Genomic DNA, 15,449 nt, shown 5'->3' with positions numbered 1-15,449 from the left:
TTGCTCTCGATTAGGCTTTGGCTTCAGGGAATGTTGTGGCTGGTTCGATCTTCTGTCCAGGCCACCAAGACTTTCTCCATATCAGCAATACGGCTGTCCTGCTTTCTCACCATTTAAAAGTGGAGCAGCACTTTTAAATTCCTTCCAAAACTCTTCCTTTGCATTCACAACGTGGCTAACTGGTGCAAGAGGCCGAGCTTCTAGCCCATCATGGCTTTTGATATGCACTTCTCACTACAGTTAACTGTTCTAGTTTTTGATTTAAAGTGAGAGATGTGTGGCTCTTCCTTTCATTGGAACACATGGAGGCCATGACAGGGTTATTAATTGGCCTAATTTCAATATTATTGTATCTTAGGGAACAGGGTGGCCCAAGGAGAGGGAGAGAGATGAGGGAATGGTCAGTGAGTGGGGCAGTCAGAACACGTATATTTCATAAGTTTGCCGTATCACGTGGGTGCAGCTCATGGTGTCCCCAATTACAAGAGTGACATCGAAAAGCCCTGATCGCAGATCACCATAACAGGTATAATAATAATAATGAAAAAGTTTGGAGTAGGGTAAGAATTACCGAAATGGGACCAAGAGACATGAAAGAAGCCAGTGCTGTTGGGAAAAAAAAACGGTGCTCATGGACTTGGACACAGGGTTGCCACGAACTTTCACTTTGCAAAAAAAAAAAAAAATCAATACCTGCCAACTGCAAAGTACAATAAGGTGAAGGGCAATAAGACGAGGAGTGTCCAGACACCAACATTTGGAAATTGAGGACCTCCGAGAGGATACACAAGAAAGATGGCAGCAGCTGTCTTAAGGATGGGGAGTGGATGATATGCAGGGGGAAACTTACTTTCCATGGTACATCCTTTTTCATACCTTTGTAATGTTATAATACATATGCTTTTAGCTATTCAGACACACACTTTAAAACATTTTAAGGAGTTCCCGTTGTGGTCCAGTGGTAGTGAACCCAACTAGTATCCATGAGGACATGAGTTCGACAAACCTGGCATCTCTCAGTGGGTTAAGAATCCAGTATAGCTGTGAGCTGTGGTGTGGACTGCAGACGCAGCTCAGATCCAGTAGTGCTGTGGCTATGGTGTAGGCCGGCAGCTGCAGCCCCAATTTGACCCCTAGCCTGGGAACTTCCATGTGCCACAGGTGTAGCCCTTAAAAAAAAAAATAAAAGAATAAAAGAAAAATTTTCCATAATGTCCAACTTTTGCTTCTTACTATTATAGAGGGGCTTGTATCTGTCAGACCAACCCTTTAGCCAAGAACAACAATAAATGATGGATAAAACACAAACTAACAGCCATCTGAAGACAATGGAAAACCACCAAGACAACTAGGACTTAGGGGACAAGATCTGGGGGAACAGAGACACATTTAAGTGAGCCCAACACACTCTGCCACTTTCTCCCTTGAGTCCAGGGTTGAGAGGTTGAAGAGGCAGCAATGGCTGGAGCTCTCAGAACTGGTAAGCAAGGACTCCGAGGCAGAGTAGCGGGGTGAGATCCCGGACAGAAAAGAACCATATAAAGTAAGCCTGACTTTCTCTACCACTGCTCCCCTCAAATCATCTGCCAATCCCTAAGCTGCAAGGGGTAAGAGACCAAGAATCCAGGCAGAAAGTGACAGCTAAGAGGCTATATATAACCAAAGGATAGTTTAGGCAGTCCCTTAATGCTGGGGAATTCAGGGTCCCCCAAGAGGAGGACAAGCCTTTCAGTTAGAGACCCCTAAAGGGTTATTTCCTAAGAGTAAGCACAGAACAGAAACAGATAGCTCTTAGGCTAAAACCCAGCCTTAAATCTTCTCAACTCCCACACTGGATCAATCTGAGCTACCCCTACTATAAACATCTGCTTGTCAAAGACTTTAAAATCAGTGTTGAATATGGTCCTAAAAATAGTTGACAAAATGGAGAACTTAACTAGAAGACTTGAATCTATTTTTAAAAATCAAATGAAAATCCTGGAACTGCCAAAAATATGACACTGAAGTTAAGGAGTCAAGAGATGAGCTCAACCACTGATTTGACAAAGTAGAAGAGAGGATTAGTAAACTGGACATTAAGTCAGTAAAAATATTCAGTCTGAAGCAGAGAAAGAAAAAAAGGAAGACTAGGGGAAAAAAGACCCAGAGATTTTTTTTTTTTTTTTTTTTTTGTCTTTTTGCCTTTTCAAGGGCCACTCCCGAGACACATGGAGGTTCCCAGGCTAGGGGTCAAATCAGAGCTGTAGCCACCGGCCTATACCACAGCCACAGCAATGTGGGATCCAAGCTGCATCTGCAACCTACACGACAGCTCATGGTGATGCCAGATCCTTAACCCACTGAGCGAGGCCAGGGATCGAACCCACCACCTCATGGTTCCTAGTCGGATTCATTAACCACTGAGCCATGATGGGAACTCCGAGATTTATGGAACATTCTAAAAATGTCTAATAAAGGCATATCATACAATAATTTATATAATATCATGTAGCAATTATACTTCAATAAGCAAGTAAATAACAAAAGGAACGACAGTATATCTTACAACCGGCATTATGATGGAAGCCCGAGGAGGGGAAGGACACCTTCAAAGGACAGAAAGTAAAAAATCCAACAAACTAAAAATCTATATCTGACAAAAATTGACTTTCAGAACTGAAACCAAAATAAACGCATTTCCAGCAAAATTATAAATGGAGAGAATTTAGTGCCAACATTACATGAAAAGCAATTTTTTAAAATTTTATTTTTGCTTTTTAGGGCCGCACCCATGGCATATGGAGGTTCCCAGGCTAGGGGTCAAATCAGAGCTGTAGCCACTGGCCTACACCACAGCCACAGCAACACCGGATCCTTAACCCATTGAGTGAGGCCAGGGATTGAACCTGCCGCAGCCTCATGGTTCCTAGTAGGATTCATTTCCACTGTGCCACAGTGGGAACTCCTGTGCATTTTTTTTTTTAGCTTTTTTTTTTTTTTCCTGTGGCCACACCTGTGGCATCCAGAAGTTCCCAGGCCAGGGATCAAAGCCAAGCCAACACAGTGATAACACCAAGCCCTTAACTGCTAGACCACCTGGAAACTTTGCATTTCTTTCCTTCTTTTTTTCTTTTCTTTTTTTTTTTTTTTTTAACTGTAGAGAACCTAGAGAGATGCCTCTGCAAACAAGAACCAAGAGACCAAATACAAACAAGAACCAAGGCTGTAAAAAAAAAAAACAACAAAAAACACAGAAATTAAACAATGCCCTTCAAGGGACTCAATAAAGCCAGTAAAGCAGAATCCTTTAAATACGTTAAAGCCACAGCAACTGTAACCACAAGATACTGGGCAACAGAGAAGGGGACCAATGTGATGGGCCCTTTGTCACACGGAGCTCAGGAAGGTTCCCCTTCTAGAGCCTGTCTGCTGAAAGACATGAGCCCGAAGCCCAGCTCAGAAGCTTCCAGATCTCACTGGTAAACAGAGAAAGAACATCCCCAGACAGAGGCAGCAGGACACATCAGCTGAATGACGCGGTGTGTGCCTCACACGGCACCGTCGAGGGAGCACGAGGCCTCCCACTGGGACCCGCAGCTACAGCCCCACCCGCGTGGCAGCGTCTTCAACCACAGCCACTTCGGCACACCCACAGAAACCAGCCAACAGCACCACTGGAACCCAAAGCGACATGGTCCCCAGAGCACAGAGGCACAGACTTTCAACCTATGAGTTTGTTCAGGGGAAGACAACCTACGGATAACAGGAACGTGGTGGACGGAATTTCTCAAGACCTTCGAAAAGCATCTGAAATGCAGCCAGGCCGAAAAGTACTGCAAAGACTGAGTCACACGAGATCTGGCCGGAGGAGGGCCAGGACACAAAGAGCAAGGACAGCAGGCGCCTGCCTCCCTCTCCTCAATGGAAGAGGCAAAGAGTGGGGGCCCTGGGGTGGGGGGGGGGGCTGGCTTTGCATCTTCATAAATGACAGCGCAGGAGAAGGCGGTGGGGAGAGTGCCCTCGGGGCAAAGGGAACAGCACCCATGGAGGAGGCTGAGGGGCGGACAGACTTCTCCCAGAAGGACCTCCGAGACCAGGGGATGTGGGTGCGTGCTGACCCCTGACTGCCGCAAGGAGAGCAGCCCCAAGCGAGTACCCAGTAGATGCGCAGTGAGCATGTGCCCTTGCACAGCCAGGAGTGGCAGAGGGAACCAGCGAGAGATAACACAGAGGGATGCCTCCGGAGAAAAAGAATGAGAACTCCGAGCCCCACGGGGCCCCCGCAGCACCTGGGCTCACTCCCTTCCAACAGGCCTTGCGCCTGGACCCTGGGCTGGCATTGCCCCCCAGGCCACCCCCAAAGAGCCTCACCTGCTGCTGGCTCTGCTCCTCCAGGTTCATCTTCACCTCCAGCGACTGGCGGGCCTCCAGGAAGGCCTTGCGGTGCTTGCGGTCCGCCATGTAGTAGGACATGATGCCCACGACGATGGCACACAGGTAGAGGAAGACGTTGGCCAGGATCTGTACCCAAGGGGGAGGAGAGGACAAAGGGTCAAGGCATGTCTTCGGGAGCGAGATGGAGGTGGTGGGCCGGCAGTGACCACGATTCAACGCCAAGTTGCCCAGGCTCCAGGGACGTCCCCAGCACAGTTTCTGACCCCCGAGGGGTATGGAGGTCCCAGGAGCAGAGCCTGCCCCACTGCCATGGATGGGTGACACCTGGACGGCTGGCCGGGGACTGCTGTTCCCCTTCCCACAGTAGCAAAGCTGGCTGATGCCGGCCAGCTGCGAGGCCTGAACAGTCCCTCAGCCGCTCATCCTGTCACTCGCTCACCTGTGCAACCACCACTGTGGAGCCCTGACTTCTCAGATGCCCGCGGGCGCTGTGCTGACTGGTTGGGGAGGAACGTGAACTAAGCCCACGTCCAGGGGCCAGGCGTGTACAGTCCTAACAGCTGCAGGTGCAATGGGATGGGATGTCACAGGAGACCAGAAGAGATCCTAGGCTGACTCAGTTATGACAGGGCCACCTAACTCATATGCCATGGGTTACAGGTTTCTGGGATTCCCATGCCTCCTCTGAGCCAACCCCACCTTCCAGCAGGAGAGTGGGTGGCCAATGCCAGCCTCGGGGCTCATGAGGAACTGAAGCGACAGTGAGGGCTGAAGACCGGGTTTGGGACCTGACTTCATCCTGTGAAGTCAGTTTATTGGCACCAAGGGCTTCTTTGGGCATCAAGAACCGTTCCCCTGTCCCTGGTCCCTCGTCTGCTCCCACAGGCTGTCAGAGCCAACCCTGGCTATGGACGGGAACATTCAAACCACGCCTGCCCTCCTGGTGCTGGCTGCTGCCCGCTCCAATCTTTGACCTGACTGGGCCCCACCTGGGGCTGGACCAGGGTCTAATTCCTCTCATTTCTCCAAGACCACTGGCCGTGAACCTGTTCCAAAAAGGCCTGTTTCCAGGTCTGGTGCCTCCCACGCCCCCCAAGACGGCCCCATGCTCCCTGCCTTGATTCCTGAGGTCCTGCCAGAGGGGGACAGACCCGTCCTGCGAAGGGTGTGGTCTCTCTAGCAGCAGTTAGGAGGTGAGGGCAGGAAGGGAGGCAGAAATTCTTAGTTGCCGGCCCCAGGGGAAGAAAAGATTGGCCCAGCAGCACATAATGAATTTGGGGGTAGATGAAAACTGTAGGGAAGTCAATTTCAGATTTGCAAATAAGATGGTTTAATGGACAATTCAGGGAAGTTGACTCTAACATTAATTCTCTGGCTCCTCTTGGCTAGAGTCTTGCCTCTGACTGTTTTTATGCTTCATGAGGGCTGCTGGTCAATACTAACCATGAGGATGCACCACCGCAGCCAAAGCTTCTCGAAGAGTCGTACGTGGGCACCCGTCTGAGCTGGGGGCGGGGGGACGGGGGGGCAGCTCCCAAAAGCCCGCTAAGGAATGAACTCACTGGCAGGTGAGGTGCGTCCTCGTGCTGGCCGTCAAGACACGGGGTGTAGACTTTACAAGCATGTCAGACGGTGGGCTCTGGCCACTAACAGCCCGCTGTACTCCTGGACCCGGGCAGCCCTGACCACCTACACTGTCTGTGGGCAAGCAGGTGATTTCTCGGTCGCGTGGAACGTCTCCCAGGCCTTCTTCTGGACCGTGACAGCCCATTCCCACCTGAGCGGTCCATAGCAGGGCAGCCACGGGCCAACTCAGGAAACACCTGATAATCCGAAAAGCTGCTCAGTTATCACCCATGTTCAGGGAGTCACAGCACATCACCAGATCACTGGGTCTCCAAGCCAGTCTAGTGTGAGATCCAGGAACCTGCAGCAGCCCAGAGGCCACCCTCCTGTGTGAACCCTCAAGTTCATGGGGCAGGAAGCTGGTGGACAGGGTCAGGCTGCACCCCACACATCCTCCAGCAGCAGCACGCCGCCAAAGCCCACCAGGGTCCAATACAGCAGCTCCCAGGCCAAGGGTCTCCAGGCAGGCGGAGCTCAGAGCCCGAGGGGGCAACGGAGGAGCTGCACGCAGAGGAGCGGTGCATCTGGACCCCACACCTGCCAATGCTGGTGACTGAACCGATCTGGGACTACAGGCCTGTCTCTGCCCGGGCCATAGCCAGTCTGGGCTGTCACACCATTGGGGACAGAGCTCCACACTTGGGGGTCTTCCTGACTCCACAAACGGGCCCTGCTCGGTCACCACACGAGGACAGATGAGGTGGGCTCTATAAAATGTATGGTGTCAGGAATTACTGCTGTCATCACCCAATGGGGCATCCACCTAAGAAAACCAAACTTGCAGAAAGACCATCAGAGAGCGTCTCTAGCAGAAGTTTCCCACCAAAGATTATAATTCAAAGAGTAGAATAGGGAGTTCCCACTGTGGCTCAGCAGTAACGAACCCAACTAGTATCCATGAGGATGCGGGTTTGATCTCTGGCTTCGCTCAGTGGGTTATGGATCCAGTGTTGCCGTGAGCTGTGGTGTAGGTTGCAGATGGGGCTCAGATCCTGCGCTGCTTCGGCTGTGGCACAGGCTGGCAGCTGTGGTTCTGATTCGACCCCTGGCCTGGGAACCTCCATAGGCTGCAGATGAGGCCCTAAAAAGAAAAACAAAACGAAATGAAACAAAACCAAAGAGGAGAATAGGATTCTGGTTTGGTTCAGGCCTGGGCACCACCTATGCAGGACAACACTCCTTTCATTGAACTGCATGTATTTTATTTATTTATTTATTTATTTTAGTTGTTGTTGTTGTTTTTGTCTTTTTGCCTTTTCTAGGGCTGCTCCTGTGGCATATGGAGGTTCCCAGGCTAGGGGTCTAATCGGAGCTATAGCCACCGGCCTATGCCAGAGCCAAGCAACACAGGATCCGAGCTGCATCTGCAACCTACACCACAGCTCACGGCAATGCCATATCCTTAACCCAATGGGCGAGGCCAGGGATCGAACCCGCCACCTCAGGGTTCCTAGTTGGATTCATTAACCACTGCGCCACAACGAGAACTCCAAACTGCATGTATTTTAAAAGAAAACTCATTTTTGCACTTGATACAGATGATATAGAAATAAATTCGAGAGGAGCCCTGGACTCTGGCAATGCCCCTCGCCAGCCAGGTCATTTGCCAGGCCTAAAAACCTCCCTGAGCTCCAGTTTCATCATCCATGAGCTGAGGGAGGGACTGACTCATCTCAAAGGTCCCTCAGTCCCAACACAGGTTGGTCCTCATCAGATCTCACTTCTGAGGACAAAGGTTGGGACTGGAGATGACCTGGTCCCCAGAGGCCACGGGAAGGAAGCTGGAAGGAAGACAGCAGGTGAGTTCGAGGTTGGCCAGAGTGCCCATGCTGCCTCCCCTGCCCCGAGCTGCCCTGGTCACAGACACCTCATCTTCTTCCCGGCCTGTGCTCTCGGCTCCCACAACCGGGCCATGCGCTGGAGTGCCAGGTGGGTCCTGCAGGTGCCACCCTGCCAGGGAATTCCCTGCCACTTTCCAATGAGCGCATCTGCTTCCGGACCATTCTCCCAACAGTGCCAGGACTTGGGTCTCTTAGAGCACCCCCAATTCTCTGCAGTTGCCTCAATGTAGAAAGGGCCCTCGGGGGTGCTGCTGCTCTGGTCCACCCCCAGCTCTCTCACGCAGCCGTGGCTATGAGGCCGGGAGGCCGAGGCGGGGAGAGGCTCAGCCCAGGGCGACAGGCTGACTCTCAGCCTCCATGTCCGGGACACAAATCCAATAGGGTGTTGCTGCCAAGCCAGGGAGACCTCCAACCAAGGAAGTGGGGGGTCTGCGCTGGGGAGGAGGGCTGGGGGTGAGCAGGAGCTGCCCTGCAACGCCATCCCCTGGGGTGATGGTGGTCCCGCTGGCTCCACCCCAGAGGTGCTCAGGTGACTGGCAGGCAAGGGCGTGGCCATGATGTGCAGCCGGGACTGGGAGCCCACACGCCTGGCCTCAGGTCCCTGTAGCATCACCTTAGGTCCTAGACTCGGGCATGTCCTTCACCCGCCTTATCGCATTTACTCTTCCCAAGGCAGGCAATGTTATTCCAATTTTACAGGAGAAGGAACTGAGACCAAAGGCTCAAAACTAGACGAGCCCTCGTCTCTCATTACCCTACGATGCAAAACCCCACCCTACAAGCACCCCTCAGCTTATTTACATATTTACGACCCCACCTTTCCCCAGAAAGGACATCAGGCATCTTTTAAACTAACATTATAATTCCTGCCCTAAAGCACTTACCATGAGCTGCTCACATTTTTCACCTGAAACAAAGCCGTAAGTCTATAGATCTTCACAATCATCAGGATTACCTCTGGGCTCTGACAATCCTAAATTACCTGTTTCATATTTATAAAGGGGGGTGTGCCTCGCTTAGCCAAAGGGGGTGCTCCTCAAAACACGCTCAAAACTTGCTCAACAAAAATGAGTTTTGTCCAGAGTTTCCATTGTGGCTCAGTGGGTTGAGGATCCGGTGTTGCCGTGAGCCGTGGTGTAGGTCGCAGAGGTGGCTTGGATCTGGTGTTGCTGCGGCTGTGGGGTAGGCTGGTGGCAAAAGCTCCGATTAGACCCCTAGCCTGGGAACCTCCATATGCCGCAGGTGCGGCCATAAAAAGACAAAAACAAAAAAACAAAAAGGGTTTTGTTCCTTCCACAGGGAGCCAGCACCAGCACCGAGGCGTGCACAGTGACCAGGACTCCATCCAAGCCCAGGAGCCTGATGCTAGCTGGAGAAGGCACAGGTCCAGGGAAAAAACAATGACGGTCGGGGTGGGGGGGGGCAGCCATCATTTCCTGACACTGGTCTGTGTTGCCTCCTGCTTTTTAAGAGCTGCAGACCCAGGAACATCTTTGGCCATCAAGGAAAGCCTGAACCCTAGAGAGAATCTGACATGTGTGCCCCTCGTGCAGAGGACAAATGGGCTTCTCCCAGCTGAGCCTGGAGCTGTGCTGATCCGGGATTGAGTATCCCATGCGCCCAGCCAGTGGGGGAGGGGGCTTCCTTTTCCGAGCTCCCTTCTCCCCCCAGGGCTGGCTTCCCTGCACCCACTTCACAAATACCTCCCACTGACCCCAGCCATTCCCGGCCCAGGTGGCAGCCTCTCCTCTCCCTCCCTCCCTCTCCATCCCCTCTGCATCCTCCTCACACAGACAGGGCACTGCTGTCCTCACCTCCCCCCCTCCCCCGCCCCGGTCCCCAGAGCCTCATCTCGCACTGGGTGCTCAGGAACCAAGAGCCGCGGGGCTGGACCAACCAGGTGGCGAAACCACGTCACAGACTCACCCCTGCCTCGACCCCTTCAGCCTGGTCAGCAGACAAGAAGCCATCAGACAGCCAACCTCCTGGTCCCCACCCACTCCCCGGAACCCAGGCTTCTAATCAATATCCCATCAATGGTGCCCCCACCCCCCCCCAAGAACACAGGACTGAGATTCAACCGCTCCCAGGACGGTGCAGACCCCCAGGATGGCAGGTGGCGGGACAGTCTCAGAAATACCCAGAGTCCAAGACACAGCATTCCAAGCGGGGAGGGCTGGGGGTTGCGTTCATCCAGGGAGAAGCAAGATGGGGCCAGAGAGAGACGGGGTCTCGGAAACACAAAGATGGGCTCTGATGCCTCAGCCAGTGGACGAGCGTGGCCAGGCTTCTCCTCTCTGTCCCTGGACAGTCACCCGAACGACGAACGTGGGGAGCCCCGGCTCCCCTTCCCGTCTCTAAGAGCGAGCGGGACCCCCTGTGCAGACCTTCCGCCTGGCGCCAGTTCATGCCACCGCCTCCCCCGTGACATCCCCTAGACTGGCAGCAGTCTTATTTCAAAAGAATTGTTTTTTCTTTTAAACACCAGAGTTTTAAAATAATGAATAAAATGAATGAATCTCCCAAGTGGGTAAACATTCGGACTATAGCTGCATCTAACCCACGACAGCTGGATCGAGTGTTTACAATACCCCAGCTCAGAAATGCAGCCAGGAGAACATTCCTTTACCAAACGCTTCCTCTTAGAATCTGATGGGTCACCATATCCTGCACATTTTCGAAGGGCCCACAGGGACAGGGGCTGCTCTGGGGAGGGCACCCCCAGCGGAGGTAGGCCAGTGGCTCAAGGGCCTAGGCTGATCTTTCTTTATAAACTCATCCTGGCCTGCGGATTCTAGAACATTCCCGAACTGAGGCAAAGAGACTGAGGGAGAGACAACAGGTCTGCGGTGTCCATGACCATGTCGGCTGCCCCTGGAGACTTTGCGATGCTCTGCTGCTGGGGCGAGGCCTCTGTTCATTAAAGCTTAGGTGTTTTGGAAAAAAAAAAAAAAAACTCCCCAAGGAGCTGCGGGGTAGGAAGGAGGAGGCGAGAAGGCACCTCCCCAACCTAAGGGACGCCACGCTCTCTGCAGACCCGGGGCGGGGCCTCCTAGTGTAGGACTGCGTGGCAAAGAGGTTCAGCTGTGCAGTCACACAGACCTCACACACCACCGGCAGGCTGTGTGGCCTGAAGCAAGGGGCTTAACCTCTCTGAGACTTGGCCTCCTCATCCTCATCCCTGACGGCTGTTCCAGGAAGATTAAAAGAGAAATGCGAGGCCCACCTAACAGAGGGCTTGGTGCGGAATATGTTCTTAATGACTTTTTTTTTCCTTTTCTTCCAGAGAGGAAAAGGGAAACTGGTACCTAACAACGCATTTTAATGAAGTTTTATAAGAACCTTCATATTCATTATTGCATTTGTTTGTTACAATAGGCAAAGTTTTTTTGTTTTGTTTTGTTTTGTTTGTTTTGTCTTTATAGGGCCGCACCAGCAGCATATGGAGGTTCCCAGGCTAGGGATCGAACTGGAGCTACAGCTGCTGGGCTCCACCACAGCCACAGCATTGTGGGATCCTTAATCCACTGAGCGAGGCCAGGGATCGAACCTGTGTCCTCATGGATGCAGTCAGATTCGTTTCCATTGAACCATGTTGGGAACTCTGAAGTTTTCTTATTCTCATTTTGTGTCAGAGACTTGAAGCCCAGAGAAATCACGTGACGAGCCCACAGTCTCCCAGCAGTGCTGACAATGGAACCCAGGTCTCCTTCCTCTTTTTCTCCCCTCAACAAGCACAGACTTTGAACTTCACAATATTTAAAAAAAAAAAAAAAGGTTCTAGGAGCTCCCACTGTGGCACAATGGGATCAGCAGTGTCTTGGGAGGGCTGGGTTCAATCCCTGGACCGGCGCAGTGGGTTAAGGATCCGGCACTGCTGTGGTAGCAGCTTGGATCTCATCCCTGGCTCAGGAGTTCCATGTGCCCAGCAAGGGGTGGCCAAAAAAAGAGAAAAAAAAAAAAAAAACAAAACTCTGTCCCAGCAGACTGAACATCAGAAGCCAGCCTGACCAGGCACACGTGGCCTTGAGGGCAGGTCCACCGCTGCTTTCTTGCCCAGCAAGCACGCTACCTGGTCACGAGTCCAGTATCCCATACGCTACTGTCTCCTTAGCGGAGCTGCGCTGAGGCTCAGCAGAGGCTGGGTGAAGCCCGAGGCGCTGGGGTCCCCAGGGGGCCCAGACCCAGTGAGGACCTGGAGCATCTACAGAGGGGGGAGGTCTACAGACAGTGGGGTGATGCTCCTGGGCTGTCCTGGAGCAAACTAGCATCCTTGTCCCCAGAGACGACTGGGGTCTGCAGTAACCGTGACCCCGCTCAACACAACGCAAGGTCCCAGCCCGGGCACCGTGACACGCCCTTCCAAGCTGGACCCCCGTCCACCACGCCCCTCAAAACAGAAGGGCCTCCAGAAGCTTCCTACTTGTTTAACAAAGCTTGGACATGCCTCTGCTAGAAGACACTTAATGTTTGGCCTCTTCCGCAACAAAGAGGACGTTGGAGATAGGCACCCGGTCACCTTGACACGTGCTGCAAGGTCCCTCATGACCTGCTGGGTGGCCAGAACCGCCTCCCAGACTGCACTTACAACCCTCGGGGGGTCCACTCCAGACTGAGACATCATGGCTCCCCCAGAGCCGTGGAACAGGGCAGCCCTGACCACTGGGCTCCAGTGTCACTCCTGTGTCTTGTACCTGGCTACTGCCCGCCAGGCTCCCCTTGCTCCAGCCACACCGGGCATCTCGCTCCAATCCTCAAACACGATGTGCTATTTCAGGGCTCTTCAGCCCTAAGCAGAACATCCGCCCCCGCACCCTGCCAGCTCAGGGCCACACGATGTGACGATGCCCTGATTTAACCGGGCCAAGCCCCGACTCGTCCCTCAGAAACTGTTAGTTGCTGTCGCCATTTCAAGATTATGTCCACACCCCTCCCTGATTCCCCAAACAGAACTCTCCATGTGTCCATCCATTCACCAACCAATGCAGTGAGTGCCCACCCTGTGCCAGGCAGGTGCTTGGGATTTAGCAGCAAATAAGGCAGCAAGAGTCCCTGCTGTCGTGGGGTGATGATCTGGTAACAATACACAAATAACAAATGAATAATTCAACAACAAGAGTATCCAAACTCAGCAGAGAACAAAAACAATAAAATGACTGGGCAGCTGGTTTAGACTGAGTGAGGGAGGGAGAGCGCGGGCCGATTCTTCAGTCCCTTGCGGAGCACAGCGCAGCCACGCCCTTGCCACTGCCCCATGGAAAGGGACGTGTTCCTCCCACCTGCTGACTCTGACCACTTGATCTGCTTTGGCCAATGGATGCCAGTGCACATGACACGACCACATTTTTGAAATGCGTTTGCTTCCCCCGTGTGCTTTGGCTGGTCTGATGAGAGCAACACACACCAAAAGCTCACTGGTCCAGCAGAATGAGAGACCCATGGAGCCAAAGTGAACTCAAGCCACAGCTTGGAGCTGAACCCAGCCTAGATCCGTCATGTGAGCATGAAATATGTGGCTGTGAGCCTTTGCGTTTGGGGCTGTTTGTTACACAGCACTGGGGGAAAACAACTGACTATGGTTAGGTGGTTGGGACAGGTCTCTCCCCAAAGCGGTGTCATTTAAACTGAGATATGAATGACCAAAAAGACTCAGTCACAAAAGATCAGAAGAAAGGGCCTCCTGGATGGAGAAGACACTGTGCAAAGGCCTCTTTGCCGTGAGACAAGCCTCCCGCCCCACCTCCTGGGCAGCTGCATGTATCATGCAAAGAAGCAAGGAGCACCGGAAGTCAGGGTGTGGTGCTTACGCACACTTGCAGTCACAGGGCCTGGCACAGCTACTGGCACAGAGCAAAAGTCAGCTGCACAAACGGCTACAGGAGAATGAAGCCGACAGGAGAGTCCATTCTCCACTTAGGGAGAGACCCAAAGTCCAGCTACAGAAAGGCTGGACCAGCCGTTCTCAACTGGGTGTGGTGGTGATCTGGGGCCCCTAGGGACCATCTGGCAAGGTGTCTGGGGACATGACTGATTGTCACGACGGTGGTGGGGGTTGCTCCTGGCATCTACCCAGTGGAGCCAGGGATGCTTCTGAACATTCTACAGCACAGGGCAGTCCCCAAGTGCAGAAATGTCCACCGCCAAATGTCAACAGATCTGAGGCTGAGAAACCCTGGCCCAGGGCAATGCCTTCTCCCTTTCTGATTCCTGAGTCATGCTTCACATGAAACATTCTTAAGTTTCTGTATTGCAGAACAGAACTCTGAGAACAAAGATAGAACAAGGAAATTTATTTTTACATCCATTGCAGACCCTGTGGGCTAAAAGGGCGATACTACTGATATCTGTTGAACATAAGAACACGGCAGCTTGATAAATGCACTCATGATGGGAGAAGGCCCAAGTGTCAGGGCTAGAGACAATTAAGACCAGAGAAGGGGACCCCAACGGTCTCCCTGGAGGAGAAGATGCAGGAAGAGCATCTCGCAGTTGGCATTTTATACTGACCAAGGGATTATTCGCTGGACGTCTTTAGACCGTGTTAGGGGGAGTCAGTGAGCCCTTCAAATTACGGGCAGAAGTATGTTTTGCTCTTTTCTGCAGAGCAAAGTCCATTGCTTTCACCAGATCCTCAAACGGGTCTGTTAGCCCAGGTGATTAAGAAACACAAAACTCATCAAAAGCTGCCCATGCCCTCTTGCGGCTGCACCACAGAAACAGAAGACATTAGGTCACAGCATTTTGTGTCTCTTCTTACCGCTGTGACCCCATCAGTCACCTTGGTCTTTTTCTGCAGGCCACATCGTTCTCATTCTACTTGCAGGAATCTATTTTAAAATGTTCAATCATGTTTGGCTTCAGATTTTTTTTTTTTTTTAACTCAATCCTCCTGAATCCTTGCTAAGTGGTGGACCCTGTGCTGGGCCCTGGAGAGTGAAAAAAAGGACCTCAAGAGTTCAAGTTTGGAGTTCCCGTTGTGGCGCAGTGGCTAATGAATCTGACTAGGAACCATGAGGTGGTGGGTTCGATCCCTGGCCTTGCTCAGTGGGTTAAGGATCCAGTGTTGCCCTGAGCTGTGGTGTAGATGGCAGATGTGGCTCAGATCCCACGTTGCTGTGGCTGTTGTGTAGGCTGGCGCCCACGGCTCCAACTGGACCTCTAGCCTGGGAACCTCCACGTGCTGCAGGAGCAGCCCTAGAAAGGGCAAACAACAAAAAACCAACAACATCAACAACACAAAACCAAAGAGCTCAAATTTACCGGGGGGTAAAGCAGCTATGGGAAATGGAGAAAGCATTGCCTGAGGCTGCAGGAGAGGAAGACAAGTCAGAAAAGGCCCCTAAGAGGGAGTGAACTGGGCTGGATATGCGCAAGGGTGGGTGTTCATACACACTCACAGCAGGAGCTTATGCACATATTGATCCATGGATGCTGGATGGTCCAAGTAATTTAAGGCAATTTCTAGCTGAGGACCAAATGAAGGACAGGCAAAATGTGATAAACCACACACTTATGGGAACCTCCAGAATCAGAGGGTTCCTTCCACGCTGCCTGCTCTCACCTTCTCACCTCTAAGTAATCCTACCTGCATTTGCTGCAGAGATCCTG

At 52.3% G+C, this 15,449-nt stretch overlaps 1 protein-coding gene across 2 annotated transcripts in view; it reads right to left on the bottom strand.

Moving 5' to 3' along the window:
* Positions 1 to 15,449, bottom strand: part of ADCY3 (adenylate cyclase 3) — a 92,238-nt gene that overhangs the window by 42,219 nt on the left and 34,570 nt on the right. For both annotated transcript variants that reach the window (XM_021087777.2, XM_085019736.1), the window contains one exon: positions 4,351 to 4,500. In XM_021087777.2, coding sequence (XP_020943436.2) covers positions 4,351 to 4,500 — 150 coding nt within the window. The remainder of the gene's footprint in view (positions 1 to 4,350; positions 4,501 to 15,449) is intronic.

Source organism: Sus scrofa, chromosome 3, assembly GCF_054392235.1.
Source record: "Sus scrofa isolate SSC_HxYL_T2T_F1_AM1 chromosome 3, Sscrofa_HxYL_maternal_Yorkshire_Landrace_v2.0, whole genome shotgun sequence".
NCBI lineage: Eukaryota > Metazoa > Chordata > Mammalia > Artiodactyla > Suidae > Sus > Sus scrofa.
This window is presented reverse-complemented; position numbering and strand designations above follow the sequence as displayed.